The 17,802-nt window shown below is 33.4% G+C and overlaps 2 protein-coding genes and 1 pseudogene across 3 annotated transcripts; all 3 read right to left on the reverse strand.

Moving 5' to 3' along the window:
* Positions 1-2,371: 2,371 nt before the first annotated feature.
* Positions 2,372-4,885, reverse strand: LOC133702081 (growth-regulating factor 8-like). 2 transcript variants are annotated; one of them, XM_062126286.1, is made up of 4 exons: positions 4,258-4,885; positions 3,973-4,146; positions 3,527-3,866; positions 2,372-3,314 (listed from the first exon to the last, which is right to left on the reverse strand). In XM_062126286.1, the coding sequence occupies exons 1-4, from the start codon at positions 4,622-4,624 to the stop codon at positions 2,633-2,635; spliced, it is 1,563 nt and encodes a 520-aa protein (XP_061982270.1). In that variant the 5' UTR covers positions 4,625-4,885; the 3' UTR covers positions 2,372-2,632. The 2 variants fall into 2 exon arrangements, with proteins under 2 accessions (XP_061982270.1, XP_061982261.1); XM_062126277.1 differs by having other exon boundaries at positions 3,527-3,875.
* Positions 4,886-10,409: 5,524 nt separating this feature from the next.
* Positions 10,410-12,005, reverse strand: LOC133696275 (protein BRANCHLESS TRICHOME-like; annotated as a pseudogene).
* A 4,138-nt stretch (positions 12,006-16,143) lies between these two features.
* On the reverse strand, positions 16,144-17,287 carry LOC133701918 (uncharacterized). Its single transcript, XM_062126119.1, has one exon. The coding sequence runs from the start codon at positions 17,042-17,044 to the stop codon at positions 16,292-16,294; it is 753 nt and encodes a 250-aa protein (XP_061982103.1). The 5' UTR covers positions 17,045-17,287; the 3' UTR covers positions 16,144-16,291.
* Positions 17,288-17,802: the final 515 nt, after the last annotated feature.

The following is a 17,802-nucleotide window of genomic DNA, read 5'->3' on the forward strand; positions in this document are numbered from 1 at the left end:
GTTGCAAATCATTTTATTGGTTGAAAAAACTTTTTCCTCGGTTTTCCAGCCACTATTGTGGGCGGAACTGGGCAATATCAAACGACGTGTTATCTGTATTGATAAACAATACATTGTCTAACTTATTATAAAAAATAAGGTGAACAACATGCTATCTGCCTCATTAAAAATAGAAAACATTAAGGACCCAAGCACGCGGGTCTCTTCTAAAAGGCTAGTGTACGAACTCTTACTAGATGATCTAGACAAGTTGCCAAACCTAACAATATATACCTAACTTTTTTTAAAAAAAAAGTTTTTTTAATTAATTCAAAATAATTTTTAAATTTATATTTAAATTAATACACGTTCTCTCTTTTATTTTGTTTATCTAGCTTCTTTTAAATAGCCTATTTTTAAATTTATTTTTAATTATCTTGTATACATTTATTTTTTTTAGATATTTTTATAATTCATCAATAATTTTTTTATTTTTTATATATATGAAATTTATTTTAAGAAAATTAAAAATATTTTTTTTTTGAATAATATTTTTAATATGTGTAATTTTACATAATATTTTTTTATTTTTTATTTTATTTAATCAATTTTATATGTATCTATTTTTATTATCACTTAATTAAATAAAAAATTGATATTTGTGAATAAAGTTATTAAATTCAACCGTGTTAAAAATTTGAGTTGTAAAGTCAAATATCATGATCTATATTTAATTTTAACTTTAATTTTTAATTAATATTAATAAATTTTTATTTATTTAATATATGATTGTGTTTCATGATTTAAGAGAGAGAGAGAGATATTGATCATGATTTGATTTCCACTTGTCCGTCTCAAATCTAGGGGTGAGCAAAAAAACTGAGAAAACCATAAAAAATAACCAAAAATCCGAACAGTGAAAAAAACCTAATTAAACTGATTAAAATTTTAAAAAAACCGACCAATTTAGTTCGATTTTGATTTTATAGGTTTGAAACTGAAAAAACTGAATAGAACCAAACCAAACCCAAACCGAAAAAAACCGAGCCAAACCGGAAAAAAACAGAGCCAAAACCAAAAAACCGAGTCAAACCAGTTTTTTTAAAAAAAACCAAACCAAAACCGGTCGGTTTGAACCGGTTTCGGTTCGGTTTTTAAAAAATTCAATTTTGTTATATTTTTTTTATAAAAATCGAATCGAATCGAAAATGATCATTTCTAGTTAAATATAATAAATAGATTAATTGGATGATATATTATTATTGAGTCAACTTAACAATCACATCATGTTATTGAATAAACTGTTAACACAAGGAAGATTCTAAATAACTAGAACAAAAAATTAAGGTTTTTTTTTAGTTTATGATTCATTGTCGATACTTTCTTCAAAATCTTAGAACACTAAATCCTAGTATTTCAATTATAAGAACATTTTAGTGCACTCTTTCACGAAATCGTAGTCTTTGTCTGATCCATAATTAGAGGCGCTTAGCTAGCATCATGTTCCTAAAAACCTTTTTTTTTTACATATATATAAAAAAATATGGACATTCGTTCCGAACCTCAAATATCAAGGCCTCAAAGGGTTAAACTGCTAGCATCCATTTATCCAACGAAAAGTTTGAAACACAACAAATTTATTCAGTACCAACAGGGACAAGAAATACTAATTGATGAGGGTGAAAAAATGGCATCAGGAGGCCAACTTTTATGATCGAGATTTGGGAGTATCTAAGTAGAGGCTGGGAGGTTCGCGTTTGCCACAGCTTCAAGGGAGGGGATCGCTGTGCAAATTGGCTTCAATGATGGACATGGTTTGGAGTCAAGGACTCCCTCCTTTTACCAGAGGGTCTCTCACCTTTGCTGCTAGCGGAAGAGACTCTTTATTAAATTCAAATTAATAAAGCTAGACCAGAGAGATAGGCATTTTAACTGGACATTTGGTGGTCTGTTTCTGTGGGTTAGGAGGCTCGAAATAGATGGGCCTCATTTTGTTTTTCTTTCTGGAACATATCATGGTGTAGCCCCTTTTCCTACTGTATCGGGCCTCCTGTGAAGGGTGAATTATGAAGCGTGTTGTTCACCTTGAGAATTGTTGTGAAACCATGCCATGAGAAACTGAATACACGCGCACGCAGTAGCTGTTCAAGGAGCAAAACATCCCAGCAAGAAGATCTCACACACAATCGAATTGTTTGAAGACCAACGGCAGATGCAAATGAGTTCCATGCACGTCGGGAAATTATTACGAGTCATGCTCATCGACCCGCATTCACAAAGTGATGGTCCGATGGTGAATTCCACATGATTTCTACATCGGCCCTACCGAATACATCCATCGACTTGGATCGTGTAAAAGGATAGTCATAATTTATCAACTATGAAACGGAAATTAGTTGGATAACCGAATTGTATATCGTGTTATAACTTCCCATCAACCGCTACTTGTACTTTGTAACATAGGGAAAGGATCTACACATTCAATCGGGGAACCGAGACACTGTAAGGACCAGGCCAGACAATCCATCACGAGGCTCAAATTCCGCACAGAAACTATCCTCTTGTGCCGAAAAGACACGAAATGGGAATGGGATGAGTTTGGGCCACATTAGCTTCTACCTTCTGGCCTCTACCCAGCCAGAATTAACACAAACTACAGCGGTTGGTTTTTGTTGACATTGGGGCCACAGCTACTGCTGCAAGGGGATGGTAAATTGGAAGCAGTTTTTGCATTGCTGGAAATGCCAAGACATAAGGCTTCAGCTAATGGTCCACCAGGTGGTGATACCATCCATGAACCACCATGACTCATCATCCACTGAGGTCTCAAGCCACTCGCATTCTGATGATCTCTATCTGATGATCCCATGATCCCAAAACTACTCAGTTGAGCACTCCCATTTCCTTCATTATTAGTTTCACTTCCAGTGCCAGATGACATTGACAATGTAAGAGCTGAATGTGGCAATACTAACTTCTCACTTGAAGAAACGTAACTTTTTTTACCAATCCCACCAATGTCGTCTCTCCATGAATTAGTTGACCAAGCATCAATGAAGTGCCTTGTCTCTTGTTCTTGGGTCAGGCTAGGACTTAAAGCCCTTTCCAAAGTAGTTGCTTTGGGACTTGATAACACGCTGCAATGATCATTTAGCCTCTGAGCTTGTAATGAATGGCCACCCCTATATGTATTTGAGCAAAGCGGCTGCTCTTCTCCATAAAAGTTGTCCACTTTGCCATTACCCTTGATGCTGTCTCTCTTCAAATGCTGCCATTCTTGGCTGTAATTACTGGCAACGGGTAAACTCTCGCCTTTCAAGAGCCATTCCAAGCTCCTTCACAGGTTAAAAACAAATCATCAGTTATTTATTATACGGCACAAAAGAGAAAAAAGACACCAACTTCATGTTAATGAATAATGGATAAGAACAAAGGGTGTGTCAATTATGAAAGTGAACTTTGTCAGGCAGCGTAAAAGAGGTCTGTTCAATGCATGGTCCTAAGATCCACAACAATTTATTAGAATATTAAAGATCATAACTCTCACCTGGGCTGATCATATGAGCTGGCAGAAGGGGCCATGGCACTAGAAAACATAAATAAATGGCTTGGAAAGTAAGGTTTTTGATTAAACAGGTGTGGATTAGTGGAGTAATTGTTATTGTTGGTGTTAGAGTTGTTGTTGGTCAATGTCCTCGGGGAGTCATGAGTCTGTAATTCCACAGGCTTTCTTGAACGGGGACGGCTCTTATGAGAGTGCCTCTCACAGTATTTCTGGTCAGGTGCCACATCTCTTGAACACCTCCATTTTTTCCCATCAGTTCTTTTGCATCTCCATGGTTCTGGATCTGATGAGTTCAGGCTAGGAATTCCCAGTTCTAGTGAACCTGTTAACACTAATAAACATGTAAAATAAGAGCCATTTGTGATAATTTTAATCTAATATAATGCAGAAAGATGTGAACTTGACAAAAAGACTGTTGGTGATATTACTGTTAGACTGTGGAGGAAGGACATTTGATTGATTTTTGGTGGTGGGTATAAGGAGTTCAGGAGGGACAGGAACAGAAGCCATCATGTACTTGTAAATCGTGGTTTGTCTTTCAAGTTCTTGCCACTGAGCAGCTGTAAAAAGCACTCTCTCATTCACAGATGGTGTCATTTCTCCTGTCACCACAACACAAGCGAGCGCGCACAGCAGAAATTAAATCAATTAGTCTTCCCTGTATCTTAGATCAAGGAAACAAAAGGTGAAATTAAAAAAGGAGGAGACTTTACCTGAGGAATTGAAGGTAAAAAGAGAAGAATCAGAGGTAAAGTAGGGGTACTGCAACGATTTTGACTCTGCTATTGCATCAGGAGTACCAGTCCCAGAAGCAGAAAGGGAAGCTACAACGTCGTTTATATCACCAAGACAAGTAACATGGTTGCTTGTGCTATAAAACAGTGGCCCACTACCTCCACCACCACCTCTACAAGAAGAAGATGATAACTCATGAGCTGCTGGTTCATGATCACAAGACATCGCCGTCACTGATCTCTTACTACTACCACTACAAGATTCCAGGTTATCTTGCATCCTTAAACCCAATCCAGTATCATCCACAAAAACCCCACTACGAGTCCTACTCCAACTACTTCTCATAATATTATCAAGGGAAGAAAACAAAAGGGCCAAGGGCTCTTTCACTAGTACGACTTGGACCGAAAATAAAAACAAAGCCAGCCTTAGAACTCACGCTAGCCGGTGCAAGTCTGCAAAACTCTCTCTCTCTCTCTGTTTGTGAGCTTGGATTTGCAAGCGTTATTGATAAAGTTATGGTGGAGCGGTGCCGCCATTTTTAGCCACGAGTTTTTTGCTTTGCTTCCTTGGCTTCCAACATCTGCACTCCTTTTGGATTAAAGACAAAAATCCCTTCTGTCGCTGTGTCACTACTGACACATATATATATTATAACGCACTTAACACATAGTTTAACGTTTTCTTCACGTTAAGTTTCACTGCTGAACTAGCCTAGTAAAGGGTTTTTTTTTTTTACACACACCCCCCTGCATCAAGACAGATTATAATTAGGAACTACTAGACTGGAAGTCTGGAACCGCCATCCGTTGTGGGCACATTCAATTTGTTTTTAACATAAAAAAAGGAATGGAATGGATAGTGTTTTTTTTAAAAAAAAACAAGAATAATTCACCACTTGAGTCATTAATTTGATTGTATATAATAATATAATATCAATTAATTTAATAGTTTGATTTAAATTAAATGGAACAATAACAAATAAATAGTTAAAAAAATATTTAATAATAATTGATTTAAAAAATAAATCATTGGTATCATCATACATGTAGAGAGAAAAAAGAAAGGATCATTGAAGACTCACCATCATTCCATCGCGAATATTAATTATGATCAAAAAAATTTATTGAGACAGTTTAAATTCCACTACAAAAAGATGCAATATGATCTCGAAAGAAGCTGCTTGGGTCGCTGGAGCAATGTTCTAGAAAAGCGAACCAAATAAAATATAGTGAAGTGAATATTTGTTTTTATTCAATCAATCAACTCTATTTAATTCAATAATAAAATATATTTTGAAAAAATATATTTAACAAAGAATAAAAAATATACGGTATTTTTGGATGATTGAAGATTATTTTCTCTTGGTTTTTTCTAGTTTTTAGGGGGGATTTTTTAAAAAGCGGCGACAATAAAAAAAAATGTTTATAAATACAATGTAAATATAATTTTAAATTGCAATTTTGTTATAAAATCACTATTCTGAATCATAGTTGTTAAAGAACCATGATTCTAAATTACTATTCTTTATAAAATATATCATTTCCTTAAGAATTTTCAAACTTTGTTATTTCTTATTATCTTTCTTAAAACTATGTTAGTTTTAAAAAAAAAAATCTGAAAAGACTGTTCTATTGCAATTAATAATATCTCGGACAGTACTGGAGTTTCTTGTGAACATGCCTCCGATGCTCCCGTCATTAATTACAACTTGAAGAAGGAAAAAGTTATTTCCAGCATATCTAGGCTAACCGAGGGCGATTCTGCAGACAGCCTACGATGTCCTGTTCATTTGTATGGCCGCAAATTGGTGGACTGGGGAGGCAATCTAGTTAAAGTAGTCACACAAAAAGAAGAAGCTGTGTTGTTTAAAAATGAATCTGGTTCCACTTGTACGAGGTTTTTTTTTTTGTAATTATCCCAAAAAAATAAAATTAAACGAGTCTTGCACATGCATCGGATTTAAGACCGAATGCCATCAAGTTCAACGATCCCAGGAACATAGTTTAAGGTTTGAGTTCTTTTTAACCTCTTTCTTATTATTTGAACATATATACCTTGATATATTCGGTAATTTTCATAATTAAACCTTCTTTTATTTGTATATGAGAGTGTCGAATACTTTCTTTGTTTTTTTATCAATGTTTTTTTATTAGAACATTTATTTAAATTTTTATTCACTGTTCATTTATTAAAAACTAGATAGCATGGCATTGCTATGCTAGGGGTTTTTTTAAAACATAAAAAGAAAGTATAAAACATATCTTTCTCAAGTTTAATTTTTTTTTATTATTATATCTTTTGTTTATCTTTTATCTTAGTGAAAACATGTTTCTTAACTTAAATTATTGTTTTTTTTTAAATAAAAACAATTCATAATTGTTGAAGAAAACTTAAAAATACATATCGAAATAGTATATCTATATTTTATATGCAGTTGAAATCTTAAAAAATTATATGTACAATAAAATCATGTCCAAAATCTTTTTAAAAATTTCAATAACAAAAAAATAATTTTAATCAAATTCTCAAGAGTAATTTAACATTATTATTATTATTGTCATATCCATGACATAATAATTTTAAGAATAAATTGCTAAAAATCTATTAAGAAAATAATAATAATATTTAAGAACCATATTAAAATTTAAAAATAAGTCAACATGTAAATGAAATAAATACCAAGTTCCTTTCTCTAACGAATTTAGTCACACGCGCTGCGTGCACATGAAAAATTTCCCTTTTCAACTTTCTGTAAAATTCGAGGCAAGATGATAATTTATGTGGAAAATTAATAAGAAGAAAAACTAAAATAACAATTTCACCGAAGCATTGGACAGTCAAGTTTTACTTGAAATCTCCCGTCCACGTGCATGTTTTCCATTGGCTGTGATGTGCAAAGAGGGAGAGCGTAATTTGTTTTGACTAGAAGGGTCGCTTTCCGTCAAACACGGCGTTAGCTGGTGTGTTCATTGGGAGTCGAAATACAGAGGGGTCCACTTGGTTTTCGTGGGGGACCGCGGGGAATTTGATGTGACGCAATAACTAAATTATGATGGGTCCACTTTTTCGTTTTCGAGTCAGGTCCCAATAAATGTTTCTATTTCTATGTTTAGGTTTAGAATCCTAGAAATTCAATTTAGACCCCCTATTCGATAAATTTAGAGGATCTTATGCATAAAAAGTTTCCAAGAATCTTAATTTGTAACAAAAACGGTAAACTTTGCAATTTTAACAGGTAAGAAAGACAAAAGTTGGTTCCTAGAGCCAGGGCAATTTTTAACATCAACAAAATACCAACCTGGTGACCGCATCCTTTTACATATTTTGTTTATATATTTAAATTATTTTAATGTGCCCAGCACTTAATTTTCAGACACTTTTTCTTCAAATTATACATTGATTAGATTGTGCCTTGGCTGGGTGTCTCGAGGCCTTGATCCGGTCTGTTGTATTCAAAATCCGGATCAATAATTGGTTTAGAAAAAATCCTCTAATTTTTTGTCAACTCGGAATCTGGATGACCTAACAAAACTAAATAGAAACTTGTTTTTATTTTTATTTTTTCAAATACATTTTTTCTCACCTCTCTCTTTTTATATTTTTCAGTTGGTTATTAAACTATTTCAAAGTTCACTATATAAATATTAAAAGAATGTTTTATTTTTTTTCAATGTGAAATTTGAAACCTTTTGGTATATATACTCTATATTCACAAGAAAAAAGTTATGTTTTTTCAATGTAGGATAAAAAATCTTTTAAATTTCATTATTTACAGCATGTATAATCTATATTCACATAGATTGTTTTTTTAATTTTTTTTATATGAAATATTAAAATTTCAAATATTTTTTTTAATTTTTTCTGGTTGACCCGGGTCAACCCATATAACCCAAAACCCGACCCCTTGGCTAAGTCAACCCCTAGGACGGATTTGATAACTATGATAAAAATTGGTGTTTACTGTTGAGCTGTAACTATTCACATGCACACAAAACATTGTGGACATACTGTGTATTTTTCAATAATTTATTTTGATTATCAAAATTTTTTTTGTGTGATTTAATTATAATTAAAGACTAATCGATTCTAAATTCTTAGTCAATGATTAAATTGAAAGAAGCGGATGAAATGAAAAGGATGTCAAATATGGATGGCACGCCAATGATTAAATGAAAATACACTTAAGTCTTCGATATTTAAAAATAACACAATATATACAATTTAGGTTCTTTAAATTTTAAAAAATAAATTTTGATACACGATTTTATTTGTGTTATTTTTCAGTGCCTGATTAGAGAGGTAAAAGAGAAGGGGTTGCTAGATTCCAATGATAAGAGAGAGTCATTATTTACTCTATTTTTGGATAGTAAAATGAGTTTAATTGGTGTTCACGAGCTCCATAAGATGAGATGGGTTTCATGATAGTTAGCAAAGAAAAAATGATTTTGGTGTCAATTGATTTCATTTGAAAAAAAGAGTTTAGTCCAAGTGTTATTTGTTTTTAACCTTGTCTGAGATGATAGATCCGAGCTTAATTATTTTTTTTTAATTTTAGGTAGATTTTGATTATTTTTTTTGGTTGTTTGAGGATATAAATAGATTCTTCAAGGTATATATGATGCTTTAAAGTGCTTTTGAATAAAAAATAGTTAAAAATAAATTTTTTAAAATATAAAATACTAGTGACTCAACTTTTCAACAACCTTTTATCATTTGAGATATGGGCAAAGTATATGACATGTTGCTTACAAATTTATTAAAATAATTCAGGTTGTCTGCCTCATTAAAAATATAAATTAAATATGTTTGGGCATGTGGGTTGCTTCATGCCCGCGTACCTGGGCATTTTTTTCTTACGTCGAGGCATATGTATGCTTAGATTTTTTTTTTCATTTTTGATTGTTTTGTTTTTCAATTTGATATTTCACAATTGAATTTTTATTGATTTTTTTGATTAATTTTTTTTCAATTTCATCATTTAATAATTTGTTGTTTTTTCATTAGGAAATGTAATTTGTTCTAGTTTGATATTTATAGGTTTATCGTAATTTTAAACAAACACCTTGATATTTAATTGGCTCTTAATTTTACAAGTGTCAATTTTAAATGAAAAAAAAATATTAAACCCGATTGAATCTATAATTTAGATCAAGAGTTTGGTTAGTTAACTTTGATTGACTAAAAATCGAGTTTTATATTTTTTTTTGAACTATACAAATAATTTTTGATTTATTTAATTAAATATATACATCAATTTTTCATTTTATGATTGAGATTTTTATGTTATTATATTTACTTTTTTTATATTAAAAAAAAACTAGCCCGCGACAAAGCAAAATTCAAATGGATAATAATTAACTACTTGTTCGAGTCCAGAGTAGGAACTCATTAACCCAAAATCCAAAAAACATAAAGAGAAGCTCCTTTAGTTATTTTTTTGTGTGGTAAATTAATTAATCAACACAAAATATAGCATTGATAATTATGGATTTAATAGGCTTCGCGGCCCAAGACAGTGTTTTAAATTTTCAGATTTGCTGGAAGATCCAATGGATTCATGATCCATCCACGGGCCTATTTCATCTCGCCAGGATAGAATTCGTAAGGAAATCTGCCTTGTCAAATTACAGGTAAGAAGTGCCTATATTTAATTTTTTAACTTCAAGTTTTAAGAGTCGATAAATAGGAAATTTTGTTTTCTTAAATTCTTCAAAACAATAAAATAATAAATAATTTTTTAAAATCAAGTTTTTTCAAAAGCTTTCACCACAAACACAAACCAAGTCCAAGGAGAGAAAGGCCAAAAATCCCTTTTAGACTTGAACCTCTAATGGTAAATTATTGAAATTTAGGCATTGCAAATTCAAATCAAATCACTCCAGGTTTTTTTTTTTACAATAACTGTCAAATGTCAAATCTAGTTGAAAATAGAACGTTTCCCTTTAACCATATTATCTTCCAAAAGATCTTGCTACTTTTATTCATCTCAATCTCCACTGTTTGCATTAAAAGTCAGGCATGTGCGCAGTGCAATTTGACAATATTCCTTCATAAAATTAAAGATGAACCCCTTTGAGAGGCGACAAGATGGCCAAAGAACAGAAAAATTATTGTACACTTGCCCAGATCCAAAGCAACCCTTCTCTACTTTCATGAGCTTAAGTATTACTAGACACAAAAGTAAAACTCATGTTGTATACATCATCAGAACTGATCACACTCTCTCAACACTAACAAGCCCACAAAAACACATGAGGTACTACGTGTTAGTGTGTAGCAACCCATTTGAAGGAACAAAAATTAAGAAGATATACATAATTGACAGTGATTACTGATTAAGAGAGCACAAAAAATTAATCAAGCACAAAAAGAAGTGAAGAACAATTAATTATGAAATAATAAGATTGTTGGATCTGATGGGGCTTTTTTGTTTCAAAAGAATCCTTAGCTGTGCCTTTTGACACTCCAGCTTCGTACCCCAATGCCTGTTTTTGGATCCTATTGCTCGAATCACTCTTGGGAATTCAACAAAGCCTTTGATCCCTCTCTTGATGTGAGGATTCTCAGGCTCTGGTGATGCTCTACTTCTCTGAATTACCATTGATGAAATGCTACGAGATTTGTCATTGAATGATGACATTTCACTCAAGATCACCCTTGTTGATTCTTTTGAATCAGCACCACTGTTGTCGTAACAGGATTTTTCACTCAAAACTAACCTGTTTAGCTTGCTTGACAAAATAGCTGCGGCCTTGAAAGGAGTTGATATTTCAGCTTCTTTATCTTCTTGATACTTCTGTTCCATCCTGGAAGCTGAATTGTGATGTAGTTCTGTCTGTGTAGTTGTTCCTCCCAATTCTAATAACTTCTCTTCAAAGAGCATTCTCGCCTCGGCGAGCTTCATTTGAACTCTTTCTTCTCTTAATACCTCAGCTATTCTTAGCATCTTTCTTTCCTCCTCCATTTCTCTCTTCATGTGATCAATCTCCTCTTTATCACAAGAAATTTCTCTAGCAAGCTCTTCACAAACTCTCTCAAGTGCTTCTCTTCCTCTTCTCTCTTCAGCCAGTTCTTTAGCCAATCTCTTACTCATAGTCTCCAACTTCTTACGTGCCTTGCGTTCATATTCAAGCTCAGCTTTCAAGTCCAGGATCTGTGCTCGAGCGAAATCTAGCTCGGTATCCATGATAGGTCTAAAGAAGGTGAGATCCCAGAAAGAAGCTGCGATCTTGCGAGCTGAAAGAGGGAGATGAAGATGTTTGTTACTTTGACAATGTTGTTCGTGTTGATGCTGGATATTATGCTGTGAATTATAAAATGGATTCTCGTACAATTTCCAGCTGGTGCAAGTGGTGGTGGTGATGGGGTCTTGAGGACTGGATTCATTCATGGAATGGTGTAGGCTGCTCATCATCATCACCTTCACTTCTTCCATATATCTTCTTCTCTGCTTTCTTGATGAGCTTTTTATTTTTCTTGGTAGCTTTTTTCTCCTTTCCGCTTTGCTTTCCTTTTTTCTAATGGGGGTCTTCTAGGTCAAGAAAGCAATTGGGGTAGGTCCATTTATCCTTCATTGAACTTGCTTTGAAGATGTGGATTGTAAAAGGTAAAGGGGCGTCACATGCACCTCGTCTTAATCATAACTAGCTATCCTAGAGGTGGTCATGGCTCTAAATCATGGCTTGATGATCAGTCCACATCTCTGCCCATCTCTTTCCATGTGTGTGCATGCCATAACTTAATAGATCTGTTATGTTTTGTTTAAGGCCGACCCTTCTTTATTTCAGATTAAATGTGGTTTTGGTTTTCCCAGAAATTGCAAAACCAGATACCATATTTGGTGTTTAGTCCCTGGAATTGAAACATGATTTCAACGAGGGTGATGCTTTTCAGTTTTCACCTGCTAGAGTAAAATTTGACCTGTTCTGGACTTTGCTTTACAGTATTGTATTCACTTCATAAATGAATAGACAGGAAAAATTGACAAACTTTTGACTATTCTAAGCACTCTCTTATCATAATGTCACAAGTTACGTTAAAAAAAAGAAGCTAAATAAGCTCTCTTATTGCATAATAAGCTCTGTATCAATGCGATAATCTCCGATTGCCCAGAACTGTTTAGCCCTGTTTGAAAAATAACCATAAATACACTATCAAAGACGAATCAGGTGAATGTGCCTGGTCTGGTAAACCAGCCAGCTAAAGCTCCACATCCTGTCTGAGCTCAGGGGCCCTCTCTAGCTGGAGCACCTAACCCTTCGGGAGCTGGGCTTTCGGTTTCCTGATCCAATGCACGGATATACGGAACCAGAAGCTTGCAATTTGCAGAGTGCTACAGCCCTGAATAAAGATTTCATCACATGGTGTGTTTGTGAGTGTATGAGTATGACTCTTACTTTTTAATATGTTTTTTTTTTAATATATTAAAACAATATTTCATCACGTGATTATGGAGAGCATTAATAATTTTCTGCTATACAATATCATAAAGAAAAAATCTGGACATACCAGACATGGCAAACCATTCTAATCAATCTTCGAACACTGAGATAAGGACTAATTTAAGAATTGTCTGTGATTATTTTTTAAAATATTTTATACTTAAAAATATATCAAAATAATATGTTTTAGTTTTAAAAAATTATTTTTGATATTTATTCATCAAAATGATTAAAAAACAATAAAAAATATTAATTTAAAATAAAAAAAATTAAATTTTTTTAAATTACTTTTAAAATACAAAAACAAACAGAAAATTCCAACAATCCCACATTTATATTCGGTCATACACAAGCCTCTTCAACTCATAAATGAAGACCTCAGGTGACAATTAACAACCATGATTTAGAATTTCTACACCAAGGTGTTAAGGTTGCTCAAGGGTGTCTCCTCCTCTGGCAGTTGACTCGGAAAGGACACTATATTTAACATGGAGGCCCCGCTGATCATCTACTCGGTCTACAGGTTCCACATGGATGCCTTTATTCATCATGTTCTTTCCTCTGTCCCTTTCCTTTTGTTAAAAAATATAATCTCCCAACCACCGCAAATAGACTAAACTATTCCTCACTTCATTGGTTTTCAACACATTTTCAATTTAGTCCTTCATGTTACTAAACCTATGACTTAATTCCAAAAGCACCATTTTACAATTTAAATCCTTGGAAAAAATCAGTGTGGTGAGAATTTAGAGAAATACCAATCTATTTTTCTTATAAAGGATTCAGATATAATTATACTCAAAACCCTACAACTAAAGAATAATCCACTCCAAAAATATAGATCATTCTCGCATTAAACAAAACAAAAAACTAAAAGAGCTAAGCAATTGGCTGTTTGAATTGTTGTAGCTCCTCACTTCATTGAATTGTAGATTCACACAGTGCAATTTTTTTTCATGTAATTTTTAAATATAATTTGATATTTTCATATTGAATTTGGTCTGTTCCAATTAGCTCGTTGTGGATTTCTTCTGGAGTAAAAAAAATCATGTTGTTGGTTTGGCACTTGACTTTGCAGAAAAAATGTTTCAATTTTTTTTGTTTTTAAAAGATTGAAAATGAAGGGTTACAATTAAAATTAGAAAAAAAATACAACTATTTTTATCTATGAAGGGAATTAAAAAAAACACATGCTCGAGATTTGAGGGAAGGATTGAGAAACAAAGCTATAAAAAGATGCAAATAAGAAGTAAAAAGAAACTATAAAATTTGGTTAATTATTTAATAAGTCAGAGTAATTCAATGAAGATTCAAATTAAAAGAGTTCATCTCTCACCCATAATAATAATCGTTGAAATTAAAGTTTTTTTTAAAAAATAATAACTGAAAGCTAAATAATCCTATTTATACTAGATAAAAATATTTTAAAAAATGCTAGAAAAATAATAAAATAATTCTAAAAAAAAATCATAAATCAATTAGAAAATTAATATAATTCTCGCATAGTAGCTTTTGAATCTTATTACAAGGCTTTCTTGATATTCGATTATCCAAAATTTTAATCAATATAAAGTAAGATCTTTAAAATATTATAGTAAAATTTCATTTAAATCCAATAGGTGGATAAAAAAATTATATTTATTAGTATGACATCATGCATTTTGAAAAATAAGTCCAAAATCTGCCTATAGCTACCCAAATAATGTGAGTAATTCTATTAAATATATCTTTGAAGTTCTTTTTGTTCTTGTTAAAATAATTGATCAGAAATTTCTAATGGATCATAGATGGAGTTTAGATAACATGATTTTGGTTCAATGATTGCATAGCACAGAGGGAATCAACCTTTCCTCATAAAAACTAATTAAAGTAGCGGCAATTGCATAGACGAGAGAATTTGCGAAGCCATAGAGATAAGTTGGAGTAGTGAACTCAGTTTCATTTCGATGCCAATGCGGTGTCAGTGCCCAATAAATGTGGGCGGTGCGAGGATTTAATGCTGCTGTAGCTTCGAGACAGTATTTTATAGGCAGACAGAAACTTACCTGGCTGCATTCTTGAATCCGGATTGAAGCTGGACAAGCAGCACTGTCCCCCCTCTGTTGTCCTCGTGATCATGATATTTTGAGGATACTTTTCAAATATTGATACTAAATTACTCCCTTCAAGCAGACCCTCCATGTTATGTTGTATAGATTTATAGTTTTCTCATGCTTCTTTTAAATTTGAATTCCGAACGATATCAGGAAACGTGCTATGGATTGATGCTGTCTCCTCGCTTGATATTTGGATTAAGCCTCCAAGGATACGTGATGTTAATTACTTGCTCTAATAAGATAACCGAAACTGTGAAATCAAGAAAAAATAGTCCCTGATTTAATGATTAGTCAAATGTTTTTTTTTTAATTAATCATATGTATTCGAGTTAGCTTACGTGTATTTCGATTAAATAAATTTTTAATAGTTTTAAAAAAACTTGAATTTATAATTATTAAAAAATAAACTTAAAACCTGATCAATTAAATTATTATTATTCATCGTCTTTTCTTAATTTTGTTGGTTGTGCTCCTGCTTCTGTATCAATTGAGAAACAAACCAGTATAAACAAAATATATTCAAATTTTACAAAACAGTAATTCTAGGTTTTATTGTGTCCTAACTCACATAGAATACATGACTTTTTTATCCCTTAGTTGTTTTATCTCACCTTAACTTTAGGAATATGGTGTTGTTTTACCAAGGTATAAATATTTTTGAGGATTATACAAGGTTATTTTGGTAATTAAATTTTTAAATGCACAAGAAAATTACTAATATAATCCTATAATAAAATAATCCAATATCTTCTGTACAAGGATGTTTTTGTATTTTTATCTTTTGTAGACACCCTCTGATCTCATAGCCCGGGTAATAGATCTGAAGGATTAACCTGAGTCCATTTTTATATTTTTTTCAAGTATTTTTTTAATATTTTTTTGCTAGTGTTTTTTTGCTTTTCTATTTACAGGACATCTCAATTTCATGTCATAAATCATGTGTTTGATTTGTTGACTCAAGTTGGTTGTCGGGTTCGCTGAAGGTTTTTTTTACCCTGAACCCTGGTAGCCCTTTTTTTTTATCCTGAACCCTGGTAGCAGGGCTTGGTCCTCCCTTGCTGAACACAGGGCTGTTTTCCAGTCAAGGAGGGTCGTCATTTTCTGTCATGCTATGAACTTTCCTGGCTTGAGGCCCACATTTTATCTACTTGGACGATGATTCGTATCATCTGTGCGGACTTGAATTATTTGAGAGCATAATGAAGGTGTTTCCAATTTAGTGGAGCAAGCTGTCTCGCCCTTGTAGCAGCCTCATTTTGAGATTAAAAAAACTTGATCCGGCTGCTTTCTGGGTCTTCTATAGAAGAAATAATGATAGTGGAAATTGGGGTAGAAATCTCAACATCAATTTAGGTAAACATCATGATGATAGTCAAATGGCTAAAGATTACAAGATTCAAGGAAAAGATTCTATGATTTAGGTTTGATGACGAGTTAAAATTGATTACACAAGATGAACAAAAATATCCTTTTCAAAGTAATCTTCTCAAGCTCTTGGCAGAAGCTCTAGAAACCATGAAACCCACACCCAAACACACGACCCAAACACCAACGTCAATAGCCCATCTAACACCCTCCAATTCCATCTCGACCTTTTCACAGTCTGGTCCACACCACTCTTCCAAATCTCCACCGTACATCCGCCTCCCCTCGCCATCACTACAACAACATCCACCGTCCGGTTCATCCTCAGCAACCTCCCTCTCCTCTGGAATCACCTCCAGCCTATCACACCCTCTTCTACTCTTCTTTCTCCTCTCCACCACCTTTTTAACCAACGCCACGTGTCCCTCCACCGCCACACAAACCTCCACCGCCCTGACCTCACTGCCGCCACCACAATACTCCAACTTCCACTTTTCCGTGTCAGCTTCTCTTCTAAAACTCCCCTCTAACACCCTCTCTTCTCTTAAATAAACCTCAAATCGAACCCCTTCATTGACCCGAACCCGCTCTCTTGACCCGAACATAACCCCTCCATCTTCTTCCTTATTATCCACATCAACAATCCTATAAAGACCCAAGAACGCTTTAGACTCGGGTCGAATCTTGGACCCATCAACGACAAGATCATGAGCACGAGGAAGATAAACAAGAGTGAGTGACTCGGTTACTGGTTTGTTACTGGGCTCGAAACCAGTGAGGCGGACGTAAAAAGATTTGATCTTTAAGTGATTTTGCAGGGTTCTTGATTGCAACCCATGAAAGTCTGTGGTTCTACACATTGTCGTAAGTTAGTAACTACGAGAAAGAATAGAAGTTGTAGGATTGTTTCAAGAAGAGATTTTTAATAGATAAGGAGAGAGGGAGAGCCAATAATGGCGGCTATGAAGAAGGGAAATCAGGGGGTGGAAGAGCACGCTGTTTTTGTTGTGCTGGTGTCTTGGGTGTTCGTTAAGAGGACAAAATTTGGGACCTTTTCTGTGGTCTTGGGGTCCCCTTCACTACAGGCGGTGGACTTGCTACGTGAGAGGAATACTCCATTTGTTTCTGTTAAGTGATTTTTTTTTAAATTAAATATTTAATTTTTTAAAATTATTTAATTTTAAAATATTCCAAAACAATACCTCTTCTCTTTCGCTGCTTGTTTTAGTGTTATCTTGTGTGGGATTGGAGTATAGTATTTGGTGGACAACTCGGTGATCACCGTGGAACTGTGTTTATGTGTGGTGTCTGGTGAGCATATTTGTTCCTTTTTATTTTCTTGGTGGTGGCTTGCTGGGTTTGGGTAAAAAATGAGGCAGTGTTTGAAAACACGGTTCAATCTGTGCTTCTAAAAAATTTATTTATTTTTTATTAAAATTTAATGTGTTTTATATATTTTGGATTGTTTTGATGTGCTGATATCAAAAATAATTTTAAAAAAATAAAAAAAATATAATTAGCATGCATTTTAATACGAATAATTATTTAAAAAGCACCCACAACCACACTGCCAAACAAATTCTAAATTATGCTAATTGTGTTATTGAAAACTTGATTA

The sequence above is a fragment of the Populus nigra genome, chromosome 1 (genome assembly GCF_951802175.1).
Source record: "Populus nigra chromosome 1, ddPopNigr1.1, whole genome shotgun sequence".
Lineage (NCBI taxonomy): Eukaryota > Viridiplantae > Streptophyta > Magnoliopsida > Malpighiales > Salicaceae > Populus > Populus nigra.